At 39.8% G+C, this 21,731-nt stretch overlaps 1 protein-coding gene across 2 annotated transcripts in view; it reads left to right on the forward strand.

Moving 5' to 3' along the window:
* The window catches only part of adgrd1 (adhesion G protein-coupled receptor D1), a 44,721-nt gene that overhangs the window by 1,892 nt on the left and 21,098 nt on the right, over nt 1-21,731 (forward strand). For both annotated transcript variants that reach the window (XM_011479427.3, XM_011479428.3), the window contains 10 exons: nt 747-869; nt 948-1,124; nt 3,280-3,537; nt 4,598-4,659; nt 5,190-5,339; nt 5,461-5,511; nt 7,278-7,401; nt 7,540-7,647; nt 8,818-8,893; nt 10,914-11,055. In XM_011479427.3, coding sequence (XP_011477729.1) covers nt 747-869; nt 948-1,124; nt 3,280-3,537; nt 4,598-4,659; nt 5,190-5,339; nt 5,461-5,511; nt 7,278-7,401; nt 7,540-7,647; nt 8,818-8,893; nt 10,914-11,055 — 1,271 coding nt within the window. The remainder of the gene's footprint in view (nt 1-746; nt 870-947; nt 1,125-3,279; nt 3,538-4,597; nt 4,660-5,189; nt 5,340-5,460; nt 5,512-7,277; nt 7,402-7,539; nt 7,648-8,817; nt 8,894-10,913; nt 11,056-21,731) is intronic.

Consider the following 21,731-nt stretch of genomic DNA (forward strand, 5'->3'; position numbering starts at 1 on the left):
ATGGAAGAACTGACATTGTGGGGTGTTCATACAGTTAAAGAGAAATTTCTGTCTTTGTGCATATTTTTTCTTTAAAGTCCCACTCCAATCATGTTTTGATCTATTGTTAAAGGCACTCCAGTGGCCTTTTAATTATATTTATTCAGTTTCTAGCCAAAATGAAAAGATCTGTGTCATTTTCTCCGACATAAGTTTTGCAGAGCGGCAGTAGTTCATTAAAAATTCATCTCTGAGCTGTGGCACAGAGCAATTCCATCTCTCCTTTCCAAGGCTGAGGGCTCTGTTTATACGCTCTCCCACTAGCTTACAGCTCATCATACCCCCACTACCAATCCAACAAAAATGGTAAAACAATCCTGGAGCTATCCAGTCATACAGTTTTGAGCCAGATGGCAGCTCGAACGAGGACGAGAACGTACGTCAGTTCGTCCACAAGTAGAGGCATCAGAATAGAGTGGAGCAGGGAGCATTCTTTCTATGTTACATATACGATCTTAAGCTTAACTTTCTTTATATATGTTTTCAATTATTAGACAAATGGCAAAAGAACATCTTAAAAACACCAAAAACATTGTTTTTATCTGAGTGGGTCTTTAAAGTAATGTTTGAGATTTCTCTGAGACAGTGCTTCAGAAAAACCTTTCCGTCACAGAAAGATATTTTAAAGTAACCTTTTGTCTAAACAGCTTAAGCACTAAACTTGATTCCCCTCCATTTTCACATAAGTGTTTCATGCTTTTCTGCAGACATTGTTGAAGGAATGGTCAACAAAGGCATCTTTCTTAATGGTGATAATGGCGACACCTTTCTTCACTTTGGAAATTACCAGAATTCTTGCATTAGTGATCCTACATTTTGTGGTCCCGAGGGTGAGGCAGAGTATGCATTTCAAAGTTTGCTTGAGCAACCGCATCTTCAAAAGCTGCAAATAATTTATCCCTCCACAGGCATAACCCTTTCATTCTTTTGGAAAAACCAAGAGGCTGATTCCCGCTTTGCTGTGTCCTCTGGGGGGAAGGTTTTCTCAAATGGCTTCTCAGTCTACATCAACCCTTTAGTGGGATTTGTGGAGTTTTACACGAGAGGGAACAACCACAGATGGAAGGTCAGCATAAAGGTTCCAGGTACTGTGAACTTAATTTCTGTTTTACAGAATGTTCCCTCTCTGACAGTTTAGTCCACAACCAGGCTTGAGGAATGCACTTTTCTCCTTTTTTTTAATCTATGTCATTTGTTTTATGGTTAGGCTAACAAACACCAGCTGCAGTTCATTTGGCAAGAAAAGCATGTGTTTCAAGAATATTCTGCTGCATTACAAAACCTACATCTTTTATGATATGCGGCTATATCCCATTTGAAATCAATTATACCATCTGATCACAAGGGTTGCTTAGGAAAGACAAAACATTATGTGATGCACAAAAACCATCATTTAAATTCATTTATTAAGAGGAACAATGTTTTGAAAGGACCTTTGGTTGATTATTGTGACATAATGTAATAAATCATATCAGATTCAACTACATATGACGCTCTCTCCAATTACTGCATCCTTCTCAAGTGACTTCTGTCATCTTTGTTTTTGCTGTGGTTATACTTTGTTGTGTACACGAGTGTCATAACACAGTTTTGGAGCTCAGTTCCAGAGGATCCAACATCATCTGGTTCTCATAGAGTGTGACATTTTAGACAATTAGAACAGAATGTAAAAATGTGACGGCTAGAAGAGAACATGTTGGTGCCATGGGAGACACTTTGTAGATGGAGGCCTGATGGGTCACTGCGCAGAGAACGCAATTCCATTCTGAGGGAGATATTTCTTTGTGGAGGAGTGAATGAGTTAGAAAGTGGGGATTGACTTGGCACAAATGGTGTATGCTATAACCACAAATCAAATATGTTTTGTTTGTTATTCTTCTCAGACATCTGTTGTTTTAAATCACTGATTGCCATATCTTTTGAAGCCAACATTGTTATTTTAGTTGTAAATATGTTTTATAATTATAAAAAGCATTCCAAGATTACAAGTTGAACAGTTTGGATGAAAAACTGGGCCATAAAAGGAGCAAACTACCACTGGAGGGTTACAGGGCATCTTATTTGTCCTATATATATTCCAATCAAAAGAAAAACAGTAAAAATCTGATTGCTTGTTGGATTTATAAAAAAAAGTCATTCAAAAACTGATTTTAAAGAAAGTTATTCAGTTACTCAGGAATCACCGCTTTAGTTCTTGGTCAAGTTTTTTCAGGATGGGCATGAAGTTTCAGGCTGTTCCATTTGCTACGCAAAGAAAACTCTAATCTCCATACAAACACTATAAAAGGCATTTTGAAGCATGTTTACCAAAGACCATTCTTGTAAAACAATTTTATGCGTTAATAACAAATAGCTTTATGCACTAAATAATACTTTTGTAAATGTCTGATACAAATTATTTTATATTTGTTTCTGGTATATGGCTGTATTTTACTACCTAATTCTAAGTTGCAAAATTTTTGCATATATAATGAACACAATAATAACACAAAGGATTTTAAAGCCAAAAAATGAGCAACAATTTTTAAAAATAGTTTATTAAAAATGTTGCATAAAATTTTGGTCAAGATCCTACATAGAATACATACGTGTCACGTTAATATTATTGCGTTATGTGTAGCCAGATTTTTGTTTTTTTTACCATCAGCACTTTGATCTCAGAGCTTTCAAGGCTGTTATAAAGTTCCCTCACATTTCTCGCTTTTTTGACTCATGGAAACAAAATCCTAAAATACCTGTTGACAGATTCAAGACACCTGTGACAAACCCTCAACTTTAAAAAAAATTGTGGGGCAGAGTTTTTGGATTTATAGGAAATCTCAGTAATGGGGGAGAAAATTTTGCATCTCTAAAAATATCTTGACATCTGACACTTTTCCGCAGATACTAATTCGTTTTGTTGGCTGACAGATTGAGAGTTATTTAGAACCACAAAATTGTAAAAAAAAAATAAAATTAAAATAAAAATAAAAAAACAGCTCCAGAAACTGTGGCTCAAATTGCCACAAAACTATTTTGCAAAATATTTGTGTTTAGTTGGACTGTCAAGTTCTCGTTTGTGTCCTTAATTTAATACAACTGGGTTTAGAGGCCAAGAATTTGAACTTTTGAATGCTTACTTTTGATAAATATACTCTGTAGATGTTTGAATGTAATTGAACCAGAAAAGTGTAGGCATGATTACAGTTTTAAACCAAATGAGGAAGTAATGTTTTTTACTGTCATTCTCTGTATCCTCAGGACCATATTGGACACACATTCTTTTTACTTGGACCAAGAGCGATGGTCTAAAAGTCTATATTAATGGGACCTTCACTGCTGATGACCCGGTTGGCAGAGTATCAGAATATTATGGAGACCCCTATTCTGACCTCGTCATTGGGACTGGCAATAATGAGGATTATGGTCATTATGTTACCGGGGCCTTTGATGAATTTGTCATCTGGGAAAGGGCCCTTTCCCCCCGTGAGATCTTGCACTACTACAATGCAGCCACAGGTGGGACGTCTGTTCTCATAAATAAACAAATTATTTCCTGGCATACGAGGAAAAAATGTGTATTGAAACACATCCTGTCTTTTGACTCTAAGGAAACGAGTTAAAAAGCAATTTCCGTTTCTCTTCTCGGCACATTCCATCAATGACACTTTCGCATAACAACAAAATACTAAAGGACACAAACTCTCCCTACCTCTGCTCTTTCACTGTATGTGTTCCACAGCTCAAATAGTTTTGCCTTATAAGTTTAAACATGTGTGGAAGGATGTTAATTGCCGGGGCAAATCATTTTGATTTAATGTTTGAGGATCAACGCCTCACACTCTTGACTTCTTCATTGCTGTTTACCTCCTTTGGTTTAGCAGATTTCCATAAATGGAGAAAAAAACAGAATTTCTGGGAATTCAGAGATGTCAGTTTTCTGCTGTGTGACAAGCTATTCTTACACATTTTTGCACTGAAAGAAAAACGTTCAGAGCAAAATGAAACATGTTTCAATGGTCTCCAGTAGGGTGTTAAACCGTTTACGTTAACAGCATCAACTAGTCATGATGTTTGAAGAATTTACAAAGTGCGCAAAGACTTGATTTCTTTCTCGAAGGTTGTGACCCAAAGATATATATTTCACAACCAAACACACAGAGTTTGACTGTTATGGTAACAGAAAAATATTTTTGCTTCTCCAGAGCACACCTATAAAATGTTACATTGAGCTAAAGAGAAGCGAGAATGACTCAGACTGATGCATGTAATAAATTTCCATATATGGACACTTTCTGTTAGCTGTGCACTGCTTGTTTTATGAAATGACAATAAAGACTCAAAAAGCTGCTGCTGCTGACTGTGGGGTTGATCACCTACATTTTGCTTCCTTCTCTCTGTTATGATCAAAAGAAGGGGTTTTAGATGATCTGATCCAGTCACAGCACAGCAGCCTGATCTGGTCAGGTTCATCAAGGGGCACAGCTATCTGAAATAAAATAAATACAACCAGATGAAGGTCAACAATCTGGTTTGCATCTTGTTTTAAAAGAATCCCTTGTATATATATTTTTTTTAGGTCAGGCTTTTGCCCCGACTCTTGGAGACTCCGAAGAGGTGACTTCAACCGCTCCAACACCTGTAAGTCTGTCAGTTCAGCAAATCAAGAGTTCTAAGCATTCTATAACTCAACATTATTGTATTTTTTTCCTCCATCTTGGTTTAATTCAGTTCACACATGGATATACTATGAGAAATCAGCTTGACAAAAGGCAGCTGGATAAAAAACTTTCACTTAAATCAGCACAAACAATTGAATTTTCCTCAAGCTGCTGCATTTTTAAAAACAGATTGAAGAAAAGATATTAAGAGCAAGAGTGACAATATACGTTTCATTTTTTGTTGATGTTCAGTTTCTAAAGTGACACACTAAATTCAACAACCTGTTTTCTGAGTAGAAAAAAACGATCAGAAAATAGTTGACACCAAAAAAAAAAGGCTGCCCAACTAAAATGAAATGCTCCCTTGCAAAAGAGCATTGTGCTTTATTGTTTCCAACCATTCCAACCATCAGTTACTAAACATCCTGTTTGTGTCCGTACTCTGTGCTCCTCTGGAATGTCCCTCCTGATAGTAAACTTCATTTGAGGCTTGATGTGCTGTCTCCCCAGAGAGCCACAGCAGTGACTCCTCCTGTCCTCAGCAGTCACGGTAAAGCTGCCCAAAGTTCTTGGGGCCTGGACACCAAGCCAGTTCTGGATTTCCTCACGGGACTGTCCAATAAGACCATTTCTCACAGCACCGCCAACAACCTCACACAGGTCTTGGAGCACGTTGCAGCACACATGTCACAGTTGAAAAACTCATTCTGACAAGGACAAAATGCTTTTAGTCCTCTGCATGTGATGCACTGTTAAACGGCGTCTCTTTTCTTCCATCCAGGCCTTTCTCAAAAGTGTTGAAGAAGTACTGAGTTCTCCAGGATTTCCAGAGGTAAATGAGTTCATACTGCTTTTCCCCAGAGTCCAAATGTGACATAATACTGGTATATGCACTCTGGCATACAATGAAATCCAGTAAATACATTTTTTTGTAAATGGTTCAACACTTATTGTATTAATCATGACATTAGATTGTTCTGCAATCTTTTTTATGTTTGTCTTTGCATTAGCACGAGAATTTCTGTGCTGTGCACTCATCATGACCAACTCTTATTGCTGCCACATTGAAGTACAGCGCATAGTTTCAGTGGAGAGTATTCAGAACAATGGGATTTGTTTTCATTGTGACTAGTTAAAACAGATGTTGTCAGTGAATATTGTCATACAGTTTGTGTTGTCATGTAATTGGGTGTCAATTCAGTTATTTATAAAAGGCCAGTTTACAGCTAAAGTTGTGTCTAGGTGTTACACATTAAAAACATGATCATGTTCCATTTAAAAACATTAGATAATAATTTAATTTGTCCAGATTAATCCATTAAGGTCAATTTGTCCTCACTGTATTGTAATAAGAGCCTAAGTGAGTGACCGGCACATTACAACAAGAGTTCTCCACGTAATCCCCAAGCAAGTCATTTTTCAACTATAGAGGGAAAAAACTACCTCAGAATGGAAGAATATGGAGAAATGTCCAGCGGAGATGAGAATGATCATCTGCTGTGATTGGATGAGGTCAGACATAGACATTGTTACCTAATGGGAGCATATGAAGAATAAACAGGATTGGATCAAGCAGAAACCATTTGGAGAATGAAAATAGCCTATACATCTAACTTGAGAAAAATGTATATTCAATCAATTAGAAAAGTGCAATTGGAGATTGTGCACATTTGGGCAGAAACAGCAAAGTGTTTGAGTTCAGACTTTTAATAAACACTTGTCTCCTAACTGGTGAACCTACATGTATATCATATAATGGCAGCTGTTTAGACACCCACTGTGCAACCTGTTGGGCTTTGGTCACAACTGCCCTAAAGGGTGTATAGGGGTCATCTGAAAAATGAACAAACCTTTAAGAAGGACGGAGAAAATATTAAGGTCATAGATCCCACGGAAAACATTCATGCACATGTTTTTTCTACAGTAATGCTGTGGGCGACAGGTCACAAGGAACACTTAAAGGGTGAAGTAGATGGGACACAGGCATTTCGTTTCATAATTTTCAAATCCTTTGCACTACCTGTTTGTGCTGTTTAAATGATAAGTGTGCGCTCCTTGCGTGCAGATTGGTAGTTGGAAAAGGGGAAATTCGAAAATCAGAGCTTGGAAAACCTACAGACATCATTCGTGCACCTACACATCACCTGCACACCCCGCGTGAGTGGCATTTGTCCATGCGCTGTAAGTGGCCAGTACACACAGCTTACTAACAACTTGAGTGTGGCAGAAGGGCACTCTATGACAGCATTACCCATACATCATAAGTGCAAAGAACTTACATTATCCTTACAAATACCTCCCTATACACTTACAAAACGCACGACAATCCTACAGTCCATGTTCATGTCATCCCTTGTGGTAGCTGTGCCAGTCTCAGGGAAACTGCTAGACACACCTGCACTGTATTTAAGATGCTGCCTTTCCACTCTATGACCATTCATGGGTCCAGAAAACCCACAGCACTCATACAGGTTACAGGTTAGTCTGTGTGACTAAGGTTTTAGTGATTTCAAAATACAGTTTGGCCCCTTTGCAGAAGTCTACAGCAAAAGGTCTAGAATTATAAATTGATATTTTTTGTGATTTGTTGTCCAACAGCAGTCAACCCCTGTGGTCAGCGGTCTGATCGAGACTGTGGACCAGGTGATGGAACACATGGTGACTAACTTGGAGCTGAGCCCGGTCGCTCCCATCTCCTTAGGAGGAACATCTTTTGTTGCAGGTCAGAGGGTGTCATCTTCCCTTAATAGACCATAATTCACTGTCTTCATCTGGATCATTGATTTATTGTGGGTGAGCCCCACACCAGTATGTAGTCATTTGGTCTGCACCACTAATTTTTTATATCTCACCCCAACAGATTACTCTCTGATGAAATTTCCCAAACATTTCAACCTGCCGCATTACCGCTTTCCCACACAGGGGAAGAACTACATCTCTGTCCCTGGGGAGGCCCTGACCATGCAGTGTAGGTGCACATATCACAGCCTTTTCAAGTTAATGCATTAGTCTTGAATGGATTACTTTCAAATCTGAGAATTCTCTGTGAATAAAACTGTTGCAGGTTGAATTTGTGTATTTAGTTATCCTGCCTGGAAAAAAAAATCCCAGAGCAGCAAGGCTTTTGTTATTTACAGGTAAATATAAGATTTAAGAGAGCTAACAGTGTCCAAAGAAGGCCAAGAGTGGCCTCTGTGTGGCTTTATGGTCTGCTGTAAAGGTCCAGCCATGACTTTTATGTTGGCAGTTACCCTTTTTATTCAAAACATAACAAATGGGAGGGTGCACTTTTTCCACTTACCTTCATCATTAAAGCGAGTGGATCTACACGGTAGAAAGGGGTAATTACTGAGCATTAAAACACATTTTGTTTGACTTGGTGTCCAAAACAGATTCCCTCGGCTCCTCCTGGAGCACTGTGTTGCCTTACAACACAGAATGAATAGTTTTAATTATTCTTTGAAGAGTTGTTATCAGAAATGAATACAGTATTGTACCCTAACGCACGCACGCCAAAACCAAGTTAACTCATAGCTGTAAAAACCCGGGTGAAAAAAGCACTCGAAGGTCAGTTTTTATACTCTAATTAAGTGCAAAGAATGCAACGCACTGGTTTTTAATCTATTTTATTACAAATTTCTCAAAAAAAAAATCATTGGTGCAATAAACAAGCAGGCTAATCTTATGGGAAAGTTGCTGGAAAGGTTTCTGTTGAAATAATATTTCTGGCATGACCTCTCAGGAACACTTGTTTGTGTTCTGCAGGCTTTTGTTGTTTCACTCACAGGGTCTAAACCAAAGGGCCTTTGAACACAGGAACAGAGCCATTAAGAATTTCCTCCAATTTCATTGTTTATCTTGTAGTATTAAGGTGGGGCTGCGCTGGGTGATATGTCAAATCAAGGGAGGCAGACCAGACCTCCTGCTCTGTTAGTGAAGTCATGGAGTTGTTTTAAAAGATTTCTTAACATCCATATGGTTTATGGTTCTCTGCCTTTCACCTTTGTGATACAACCCAGGCTGACCACAGCAAAGCCGTGTTAATTAAGTTCCCTTCTTTGTGAGCATTTTCACAGCAGTGTTTAACATTCTTGACCCTCTAACACTCCACTCCTGTATGACTTTTTTTTTAATCCAGCTCAAACCACCATTGTTGGCCTCTTCTACCACATTGTGCATAAGTACTACAAAGAGATCAGTCCTGTCAAGACCAGGTAAGGGATCACTTTTTATTACTTAAGGAATTAGTTTTACTAGCAAGATTAAGTCAAAAGCAGGTCTCTCTTTTTCCTCAAACTGTGTTAGGAATCAGATTTTCTAACACTCCCTTCTTCCTGAAACAGAGAACAGCTGACGGCTGGAGCCAAGAGCTTATCTGTTCTTTTCGCCTATCTTTCATCTTAACACTTAACCTCCACTGACTGATACACCCGGCTATTAGCTCAACATATCTGTCCTACCCCCCCCCCCCCCCCCCCCCCCCCCAGTTATTGTCTCATCATTGGATCGGCTTGTTCCAGTTTTGTTTATTTAACTTTACATAAAAGTGATTAAGCAATTTGTTTCTCTCGGTTTAGATTTCCTGATAATTAAAGTGCCGGGGCATGAAGGCACAGCAGCATTTTTGCAGATGTTAGTGTAGCAAGAAAGAGATGTGTGATCCTAATATACCAACAGATCATTTTTAAAAGCTGCTTCTGCAACTCAGCTGGCTGACAGTTGGATTTATGAGGGGAATGAATGAGTCACATCTAAATGTTACAATGGGCTGCTGTGAAAACCCGTGAGTAGATGTGAACTTTATAAATGAGCAATTTAAGATTTTATGATCATTTAGTTAGGTTAGGTTTGTGTTTAAACTGTAGATAAAATACAGACCCTCTCATTGTTTTTTTTCTGAACATTTAGACAAAGCATGATTAAAACTGATGAACTGATGAGTAATCTTCTAAAAACCTGTGCTCTGAGCACCAGCCCCTCCCAACACACAAAAAAGCGAAATCCGGTGCCTCAGGGATCAAGTTGTCTTACTTCCGGATAGGAAAAGAACTGAGGAGAATAATTAATATTTCATTAAAAAAAACATTATTTTGTGTGCTAAAGGTAATTTATTATCATATTGTTTACTATAAAAGGCTTAAAACTAGCATGGTGTAGGCCCTTTAAGCATTTTTAGTCTTCCAGAAGCACCAATAAAGAGAATTTTACAGAATCAAGGCCTTATCTTGTTTAATAAAACCCAGAGAAATACTCAATCTCTAACACAGCTTTTACTTTTAGAACACTGTGCAACTAAAAATAGAAACATTATTGAACACATAATAGACAGTATGAATTCAGTGCAGCTACAATTTAACTGAGAGGTTAGTCCATAATTCATCTGGATTCATGAAAAAAGAAACTGACCTTTTCTTCACAAAAATAAGATAGATTTTGATAGAATGCAGAAAATATGTTGTCAAGTTCTAATCTGTTTCATATGCTAATTTTTCATTTTTTTTATTTCGCTGTATCTCAGTTTTAGTTTGCACTTTTTATTCTGCACTCTAACTAGGGGTGTAACAATTAATTTTAATGATTTGATTCTTATTATCATTTCTGGTTGCCGATACAATTCTTAGTCAATATTAGTTGATTTTGAACGATCCGATTCACTGACCTAAAATGGATTGAGGGCATCTTTAGCCAAAATTCAACCAGTGTGACTCAAAGATAAATACCTGGGTACTGAACAGTGCAGATGAAGTTTTCCAGATTCCTTGCAAGATAATCAAGTTTTAATTGAATTAATGGAAAATCCATTTTCATTTTAGTTTCCTAAAGTTCAGCCCACTATTGTTTTCTACATTAAAACAATGCATAGTATTCTACCACACTGTATGGTCATGTGTCTTTTCAAAATTTATCACGTGTGCTGACTGCTGTGATGCACTTGGTTGTTTTTACCTAATAGTAAAATAAACCTACTGTTGCTCAGTTCAAATGGTATTTTTCTATATTGATTTTCATCAATTTAATTCATTTTGACATAATTTTCTAATAGTCTAGGTTGATTCGATTCGATTTGATTAACAACTAAATCAAACAGATCGATCTGGTTTTTTCATAGGAATACAAATGGACAAATCGATTAAGTCATAAATTGTTACACCGCTAAAATTTTAACTTTTGGGGTTCTTTTTCTGGTTTTCTTTTACCTCGGCCTAATTCTTTTTTCATTTGTTTTTGTTTTAGGATAAATGATGCTGTTGATTTCAAGGATCATACAATGGAGATTGCAAGCCATTTAATCTCTCTAAAAGTGGAACCCGTACCAACCCTGTCAGTCAACCTGTCTGGAGCGCCACTCATCAAGATTGTCCTTACCCATGTCTTGGTAGGAAGTGACTCATCCTTAAACTTAGTTCTTAACTTGTCATTTATTTTCTTGATAGTTCAGGAATGTTGTCCATGCTGAAAGCACGACTTTTTAAGTGTGAGATCTAGTTTATCAGAATGAAGATGGCTTTGTGGTCTGCTTGTTGCTACAGCCAAACAATATCACACTCAAATATAACATCTCTATTCCTGGCACTGTCCACACAAGTAGATGGGATGCTGGGCATTCAAAGGCACCGCACGAAACCTCTTTGAGTTATATTAGCTTCCTTTAGTTTTCTCAGACAGGAAACTGACCATGACCCTTGACCTGTAAGCTTTATATGCTTTGAAAGAAACACTACCTTTCTTGTGTGAACAAATCTCTGCTTTACTTGTTTGTGGCAGGAGGTTTTCTGTGACAAATTGACCATGAACGTTGAAAAAAAGGAAATTAATAAGACAAATCCAAAATCCTTTAATCCAAAAGTGAGTAGTTATGTAAACTGTTGGAAAATATCAGATCATGTTATATATACAGTAACCTGTTATAATGTAAGATCAGAAATTGTTGAATTAACTCCTCAGTTTTCAAGTTGCACTTGAATGATAAACTCTTGATTTATATAATTTTATAAAAAACTAATACAAATTTAAACTTGCTTTGTTTGCCTTTATTTTCCTTTATAAAATGTTTTTTTCAGCTCTAGTTATGGCTTGGCTTTCTTCCTTCTGTTACAATAATTGCACTGTTTATTAAAGCATAGATCATCGGAGCGGGTTTACAATCTCCTTTATTGTAAGAGCGTGAGCAACGCTCACCAGTTGTGCGGTCAGGTGTGTCTTTTTGCACTGGTTTGCTTTTACCTCTAATGTGATTACACAACAGGTTTAAAAAACAGGTTAAAAAATGAAAGAGGATTGGAACTCTCTATTCCAGAACATTTCAACCTCACGTAGCTTTGGACATCGAGTTATGCTGAAAAGGCATCGTTGCAATTTGACACACAGAACCTTTGGCCAGGATTGTGTCCAGAAACAGACTGTTTTCCTTAGACTAGTTTGCAGTTCAGAACTGTGGTCAGAGTTGGTCAAAAATGACTTTTTTTAGAGCTTTAATGTTCTAGAAGCTGGAAGATATTTATCAATTTTCTACCTTGAAGAGAATAGGAGGGACTCAAAATAGTTTACATTGGTTTTTATGGTCTTGACCAGTTTGCTAGAAGAAAAAGGTCACCCAGTGACGAGATGTAAAGACCCACCAAGGAAAATGGTGTTTTCTGTGTTTTTAACATGTTTTTTGGGCATTTTTCTCATGATGGAGGGCATATAGTATCTTAACTACATTAAACTAAAATTGGATTTTCAAGTATTTTATATTAAATTCATTGGGAATCAAGAGAAGATGAAAATAATGCAGTTTGAGAAATATTGTACATGAATCTGTTATCTCGAAAATATGTGGGCTCTGGCCATAAGCTCCCTGCTCTGCTCTATTCTGATGCATCAAACTCAAACTCAAACTTTCGCGCCTTTCATTTTGACTGAAAACACAAAGCACTTTACATAAAAGCAAATAATAGCCATAAAATATAAAAATTCATTAAAGCAGAAAACACAGGACAATCACACAAAATTGGCACCCCTCACTCACCAGATTCTTCCCTCCACCCACCCAGCTCCCCCAATATAAGTCCCCCAATATAACCCTGAACAGAATCAAAGAACTGCAGCTTAAAGAATCAGTCTGGTTAGGTAATGCTGTGAGGAAACGGTAAAATGGGGATCCATTAATTCCAAGACCCAGCCCGACCACAAGGGTCATTGCCACAGCGCCCGCCCAGCACAGCAGCTCAGGGCCCACTCTACGGCTATTGGACCACAGAGCGGGACACTAGCTGGCATAATGACAACAAGCCCCGCAGTACATGTGTCAAACTCAAGGCGCGCGGGCCAAATGTGTCGCCGCCATGTCATTTTATGTGGTCCGCGAGAGCATAAAAGTTTTTAATTTCTTAAAATAAAAATAGGTGTGTATTTATTCATATCTAGGGGAGAATCTGACTTGAAATATCGGATTGGGCAACTATACATTAAGAATTAAACACTGTCCATATAACCTAACCTGACTAAATCAAATGTAAAAGGATTTATGCTAGAGTAACAAGCAAACACATGTTTTCTATGCAACTGTAATTGTCACTTTAAAATGTTATAGTAAATAAATAATGAGTTGTTTATCATTAAGGAGTACCGGTAGGTACATTTATTTTTCATTACATTTAGTTACATTTATAAGTTATATCTGGCCCTTTGAGGACAGCAACTATGCTGATGTGGCCCTCTGTGAAAATGAGTTTTGGCACACCTGCCCTAGAGGCAAAGCCGGTAGTGCCCCAGAACAATGGATCCCCAAGAGGAAATCCACTAGATCGATGTCATCTTTGTTTTCCTTGTCTGAACTGGCATCTGGCTCAAAAATGTACAGCTGGATAGCTTAAACATTGCTTGCCATTTTTGATTTACCGGTAATTTCTATCACTGTGTTTTTCTTTAATGTCTAGATGCATTTATCTGACACTAACATTTTTCAAACTTAATTTTTCTGCACTTGAGGAATTGGTTTGCCATTGATTACAAAAAAGCTTTTTTTTTTTCTTCCCTTGGTTCTTTTTTAATCTTTTGTCTTTCGTTTTAATTTGCAATGGTTCACTTCTTAGTTAAAACAGTGGGTTTAAAGTTTTTACTGCAGAAGTGCAGTCTATTTGAACATAACTATGGTTATGAGGTTGGTACTTGGTCCTTGGCACTGAACTCATCAATCTAGCATATAATCTAATCTATTTGTTTTATCTAACACTTGCTCTGATAAAGTATGTCAGACTGCTGATTGATGGAGTCACCAGTCAGTAAATAAGCTTGAGTCAGGTACTACTTATTCAAGTTGAGGTCAAAGCCACACTGTTTATGTCAGAGTGACCTTCCATGCTTTACTGGAATCCTTTCAGCATGGAAAACGTCAAAGTGATGTCATGCCATTCCCATCGTGCAATGGTACAAAACAGGTTTCAAAACCAGGCAGGTTTTATAAAAATTGCTTTCTCATACTAATCAACAGTGATCATGATTTAAGTCTGACTTCATCTGTGATCAATTAGTATTTTTCGGATTCTGGTCCAACTATAAAGGGTCACATTTTAAAAATATGAGAAGAAATATGAGTGAGAAGCAGTTAAGCAATAGTGAAAATACAAAGACACCTGCTCTGGTCCCCTTCTTTTATCTCAAAATTTGTTGTGAAATGACTAAATGAAAAGATGATTTTACAAGCAGAGTGGATTATGCCAATATATAGAGTTGATGTCTTGCCATCCGAGTTTTGTTTCTGGACAAATTTGCCATTCTCAAGGGTGAATGTAGACTTAACGTTTCTTCCGTGCACAGCGGTCTCATTGAATTCTTCATCAAGTTTGAACTTGATCTCTGTTGTCTTGAAGGTGCTCTCAGCTTTCATAGCTAATATATAAATTGCAAATTTTGTGTAAAAACAAACAAGTGTTTGGTCACCTACGAACAAACACAATTTGTGGCTCTCACAGTCCTAAACCTCTTCTTTAAGAGGATCCTCTGTGCTACAGACTCCACTTTGGCCAAGACCAAAGAGCTGTCTAAGGACACCAGAAACCAAAGTGTTGACCTGCACCAGGCTGGGAAGACTGAATCTGCGGTAAATAAGCAGCTTGGTGTGAAGACATCAGCAGTGGGAGCAATGATTAAGAAATGGAAGACATACAAGACCACAGATAATCTCCCTCCATCTGAGGCTCCCTGTAAGATCTCACCAAACAGGGTCAAAATGATTACAAAAATGGGGAGCAAAAATCCCAGAACCAGACGGGGGGACCTAGTGAATGACCTGGGACCAAAGTAACAAAGGCTACCATCAGTAACACACTACGCCGCCAGAGACTCAAATCTTGCAGGGCCAGACGTGTCCCCCTGCTAAAGCCCAGTACATGTGCAGCCCGTCTAAGGTTTGCTAGAGAGCATTTGGATGATCCAGAAGAGGATTGAGAGAATGTCCTATGGTCAGATGAAAGCAAAAAAGAACGTTATGGTTAGAACTCTACTCGTCATGTTTGGAGGAGAAAGAATGCTGAGTTGCATCCAAAGAACACCATACCTATTCTCATGGGGATGAAAACATCATGCTTTGCTTTTTTCAGCAAAGGAGCCAGGATGACTGATCCATGTAAAAGATAGTGTCAGGAACTGGTAGAGGACCCAAAATGCAGGAGACCAGGGGGGGTATTCCAAAAAGCAGGTTATGTGAGTTACCACAGTAAGTTTGAGGCTAAGGAAGCAGATAACCTCAGCTTTCGGTTCCAAAAACGGAGGTATGTTTCAGGGGTATGCTTAGGGTATAGCAACTCATGCTCTGAACAAAACCTGGTCTGGAGCAGGTTTAGTTGAAGGTTAGTTTGTTTTCAGAGAGGTGAAGGAGCATAGCGTGTCCATTTGAAGATGATTTAGTGGATGAAGCTCAGATAACGTATCGATGTTGTAAAAATAAACTTTTTTATATTAATCCAACTTAATTATTTGCTTCAGTTAAGATAAATATTTTTTTTGAGTTCAGTCAACTTAAAAATGACACATAGTTACCAGACATTTTACTTTCATTCAAATTAATTCAATTAAGTAGGTGTAACTTTGGTACTGCTAGACCGGCAGCGCAAGGAATTGCGGGATACCATTCCCTTTGCCTGCCTGGACACATTTGAATACAAATGTTGGTTTTTGTCTAAATATGTTTAGTTGTAGCTGTTTTTCTTTTGCTGAGTTATTTTACCCTGTTATGTTTAATTCTTTCTGCACCATGAGTGAGAGGGAGGGAGAGGATGATGAGCTTATTTAGCACCCCTGGTGCATCAATCTGGAATAAGAATTGAAGGAACAGCCAGTGTCAAGATAATTACATGCATGGATGCATGGTACATATTGTAAATCCACTCTGTATCATATATTTTAATTTTATAAAAATAAGAAAATCTGCAGCCTCTAACTTAGACATTTCAGAGTTCAAGAAGTACAGTTAATTAATATGGAAAAACATTTACTTGGAGTAATATGACATTTAGTTAGATAAATATGTAAATTTGAGTTGTATAAACAACTATTGAGTTGGATAAACATAAGAAATTAGGTTGAATAATTTTAACTCAATTACTTGTTACCAATTGAATCAATTCATTTAAGTTTTATAAGTTGTATATATGTACATCACAATGTAATTGGAAATAAGATCAGAAACTCGTGCGTACACCCTGTCCGTTATTTTTCCTCCAAGCAGAAACTATTTCTTTTGCTGATGCAGCCGTATTACTTTTTTGGTGGGCGTATAATCTTCATACTCGGGATATCCACGATCCATTGAGAATGCCTTTATGTACTTGCACACGCATTAACCCAGGGTAACCAAGTCGAACGTAATTACGCAAAATCATAACCGGTCTTTTGGAACCAACATACCCAGAGTAAGCAAGTTCAGGCGGATTTCAGCCAGAGTTCAGGGTTAAAGTCAGGATAGTTTAATCTTGCTTTCTGGAATACCCCCCAGGCTTGGTGACAGAAAATAAAACATTTTAATAAACAAACTGAAACATGACAAAACCATGGGAGTAACAAAAAGGTGGCAAAGCAAAAAAGAGCAGATGACCTGACAAGGATGAGCAGAGACCAAGACACTAAATAGGCTGAGGGCAATTAACTGAACTGAAGTCAGCTGTGGATCACGAACCACAAACTGGTGAGACTGACAAAAATGAAACCAGAAACATGAACAAGAACAACAAAACCAAACTAAACCACACAATCATTACAGTACCCCTCCCCAAAAAGGCAGATCCCAGATACCCAAACAAACCCAGAGGAGGGGACTTGGAGGAAAAGGAAAAGAAACAAAAAAGTCCAGAACACAGTTTGGGTTCCTGCAGCCTACACTGTAATAAATCCAACTTAAATTTTTTGACTTAATAAAATCTTTTATGTTGTAATAACTCTATAATCTAAGTTCTACTAATCAATTCAACAATTTAAGTCAGTTCAGCAAGTTAAGGTAGTCGTACAGTTCAACATTATTTATTGAGTTGTCTGTACTTATATATCTAAGTTGCAGTTCATTACAGTGTGATAGAGTTCTGTGAACTTGTCTTTTTTAATTGTGAAATGCGGGAATGCCAACTTTTGGAGTTGGCATTGTCCACTGAGTGGTTTGTCAAGAACAGCTGCAGAAGTTTCAACTCTTATTTAATGACATAAGTATTAGAATCAGTTATACATATGTGTGTTTGTGTGTGTGTTACAGACACGAACCAGCTGGTATTCCAGGAAGCATGCTTAAACTACCCTGACTTTAACCCTGAACTCTGGCTAAAATCCTATGTTCGTTCCTAAAGATCTGATATGAGTTAGAGTAATTACGCTTGACTTGAGAACCCTGGGTTAATGTATGTGCACAGCAAGTACATAAAGTACGTTGTACCCCACAATTCCTTGCGGTGCCGATCTAACAGCAGCACCAAAGTTACACCTACTTAATTAAATTAATTTGAATGAAAGTAAAATAACTGTCTGAAAACTACGTGTTATTTTTAAACTGACTTAACAAAAAAATATATTTATCTTAACTGAAGCAAATAATTAAGTTAGATCAGAGTAGTCAAAACTCATCCTCCCTCTCCCTCTCCCTCATGGTGCAGAGACTTGAGCAAAGTAGGACAAAATAACTCTACAAAATACGGTGAAACACAGTAAAACAGCTAAACAACTAAACACATTTGGTCAAAAACCCACACTTAAACCCAAATCCGTCCAGACAGGCAAAGGGAATGGTATCCCACAATCCCTTGCGGTGCCGATCTAACGGCAGCACCAAAGTTACACTTACTTAATTGAATTAATTATAATGAAAGCAAAATAACTGTCTGAAAACTACGTGTTATTTTTAAACCGACTTAACAAAAAATGATTTATCTTAACTGAAGCAAATAATTAAGTTAGATCAAAGTGAAAAAGTTTCTCTTTCCAACATCCATATGTGGTCTTATCACCCTCTCATGGTGGAAAAAGTATTATCTGAGCTTCTTCATCCACTAAATCATCTTCAAATGGACACGCCATGCTGCTTCACCTCTCTGTAAACAAACTAACCTTCAACTAAACCTGCTCCAGACCAGGTTATGTTCAGAGCATGAGTTGCTATGGCAACTTGACATAACCCTGAAACATACCTCTGTTTTTGGAACCGAAAGCTGAGGTTATCAACTTCCTTAGCCTCAAACTTACCGTTATAACTATAACCTGCTTTCTGGAACACCCCCAGGGCTTCAGCCATTTTGTAAACAACGTTTTGGTGAACTGGGCCTTAGCCCCGCCCATGGCAACTAAGACTCATGGGAAGTGTTGATTCCCACACCTTGAGTTAGGGAGCTGTGAAGAGAAGTCACACTCATGTTGTTGCTGTTATAGAGTATGGTCAAATTTAAATATTTCTCCTTCTGCAGACATGCAGGTAAGCTGTGGCTGCTAACCTGTACCTCAATGATCTTAAAAAGATCTGGGTTGCATGTAGAAATATGAAAATGCAGCCAGGTCTGACGTATGTGTGATTATGAAACTGAATCAAAGTCAAGAACAGAGGTGCTCTTAAAACTCAACTTTAAGTTATTTCAACCTTTGGTCAAATCAGCAATAATTGGAATCTACAGTTGTTACAGCCTAAAAAATTAAGTTTGTACATCTAAGTCTGAGTTGTGAAAAATTAAGATTCAGAGTTAGGATTACGTGACATTTTAGGTCACTGCAACTTACATCTGAGTTGGTCAAAATTACGATTCAAAGTTAATCCAACTTGAACTTTTAAGTTCACACAACTTACAACTGAGTTAGAAGAACTTAGATAAATGAGTTAGAAAACTCCAACACAAAACTTAAAATATTCGGTTTAGGTCCTTAACTCAAAATTTTACCGAAGTTTATTGCCTTACAATTTTAAGTTCTACGAACTTTTCTTTTTTTGCAGTGTAGCAGAAGTGAGGGGTGACATGGCAAACCCCTCCTCAGAAACAGACATGAAGAGAAACAATAAACTTTCTTAAGCTCATATAAATGTATCTACCAATGCCTAATCTTTTTTGTTTAACTGTAAAGAAAATTAGGTTTGGTGAGTCAATTTAAAACACAGCAACTAATAATGATTAGTTTATGAAGTTAGATTTGTTACTAAAATGTTCTGTAAGGAAGTTTTGCACTTGTAATAATATATTTTGTACTGATACAAAACATTTTTACAGGCAAAGATGTATTAGTATTATTGCAAGTACAACAATTTTTTGCAGACAGAAAGTGGCAAAGCAGGCTTCTGCTTACATTTCCAAGCCTGTCTAGACTTGCTGGAGCTTCCCCTACGTAAAAATAAAACATGGATTGTTCAGTAACTCAGATAAACTCACAAAAGGTTTTTTCACAGTGTGTTATACGCTCACATTTGCCATTAAATCTTGTAGGTCAAGGTTGTTATCAGACTTTTTTGCTACAATAGTGGCCATGCATTATTTTTGTCTTTTTATAGCTCCCAGTACACACCCAGTTTAAGCCTTGTGGTCAAAAACTATCCTGCCTTCCTCTCTCTTCTTCTCCAAACTGCCCACACCCACCAACACATGTAAACACAAGCTATGTGAGCCAGCACACTGATCAATAACAGATGGAGGTCTGTTCATTGCTATTTCTCACTTGCTTACAGATTAAAAGACTTTACAGCTCCTCCCATTTAGTACTATTCACTTTGTACCCTCAAAAGATTCTGGTTTTGTCTTCTGTATCATTCTAATTTAGTATTTGAGGGATCATGTCACGGTGAGGTGGCTCGAGAGCCGGTAGGACCCAGAATGCAGAGGCAGGGGGCACAAAGTTCCGGGGCAAGGGGTTTAATTACAACCACAAACAAAAGCGCTGCAGAGCAGGATGACAAAGGAAACAAAAACTTACTTGGCGTGGCATGAAACATGGACGAGGAACATGGCATGAACACCATAACAGGGGTAACTAATGGACCAACACAGGAGGAAGGCAGAGACAAGACTTAAATACAGACAGGGCAGACAAGACACAGGTGAACACGATCAGGGCAGATGGGGACCAAAGGAAGTAAAACTCAAGAAAACAGAAAAGACAGGAGACTTTCAAAATAAAACAGGAAACAGAAACAAGACAGAACAAGGACCAAAAACAAGACAACAAGTTCAAATCATGACAGTACCCCCCCCTCAAGGAACCGCTCCGAGGTTCCACAAGTCACATGAGGGGGGGGCCCCGGAGGATAAACCTCGACGGGCACAAGAGTCCAGAGGACGGCCGGGGGTCCGCGTCGTCCGGCGAGGCAGGTCCGGAGGACGGCCGGGGGGCCGCGCCGTCCGGCGAGGCAGGTCCGGAGGACGGCCGGGGGGCCGAGCGGTCCGGCGAGGCAGGTCCGGAGGACGGCCGGGGGGCCGAGCGGTCCGGCGAGGCAGGTCCGGAGGACGGCCGGGGGGCCGTGCCGTCCGGCGAGGCAGGTCCGGAGGACGGCCGGGGGGCCGTGCCGTCCGGCGAGGCAGGTCAGGAGGACGGCCGGGGGGCCGTGCGGTCCGGCGAGGCAGGTCAGGCGTGGAGACGTCGTCAGGCTTGGAGGCGTCTTCAGGCTTGGAGGCGTCTTCAGGCTTGGAGGCGTCTTCAGGCATGGAGTCAGGCATGGAGTCAGGCATGGAGTCAGGCATGGAGTCAGGCATGGAGTCAGGCATGGAGTCAGGCATGGAGTCAGGCATGGAGTCAGGCATGGAGTCAGGCATGGAGTCAGGCATGGAGTCTGGCATGGAGTCTGGCATGGAGTCTGGCATGGAGTCTGGCATGGAGTCTGGCATGGAGTCTGGCATGGAGTCTGGCATGGAGTCTGGCATGGAGTCTGGCATGGAGTCTGGCATGGAGTCTGGCGGGTCTGGCGGGTCGGGCCAGCAGTCAGGCTCTGGCGGGTCGGGCCAGCAGTCAGGCTCTGGCGGGTCGGGCCAGCAGTCAGGCTCTGGCGGGTCGGGCCAGCAGTCAGGCTCTGGCGGGTCAGGCGTGGAGCCGAGCTCAGGCGGGTCAGGCGTGGAGCCGAGCTCATGCGGGTTAGGCGTGGCAGTGGTACTGGGGACCCGTCGGGGCGCAGGCGGCACCCCCCTGGGAGCCGGGATGGGTCGGGGCGCAGGCGGCACCCCCCTGGGAGCAGGAACGGGTCGGGGCGCAGGCGGCACCCCCCTGGGAGCAGGAACGGGTCGGGGTGCGTCCGGGACCACCACTGGACATGGCTGTGGTGCGTCCGGGACCACCACTGGGGGAGGTTGTGGTGCATCCGGGACCACCACTGAACGTGGTTGTGGTGCATCCCGGACCACCACTGAACGTGACTGTGGGGGACGGCGGGGACGACGGCGACCCCCCCTCATGGCGAGACGGCTCCCAGTGTAGTCCTGCTCTGCTGGGTCCAGTAAATTTGGTTGGTCCATTCTGTCACGGGATGGAGGCTCGAGAGCCGGTAGGACCCAGGCGCAGAGACGGGAGGCAAACGGGTTCAATGGCAAGGGGTTTAATTATAACAAACAAAAGGCGCTGCAGAGCAGG

The sequence above is a fragment of the Oryzias latipes genome, chromosome 9 (assembly GCF_002234675.1).
Source record: "Oryzias latipes chromosome 9, ASM223467v1".
In the NCBI taxonomy this organism is placed as follows: Eukaryota; Metazoa; Chordata; class Actinopteri; order Beloniformes; family Adrianichthyidae; genus Oryzias; species Oryzias latipes.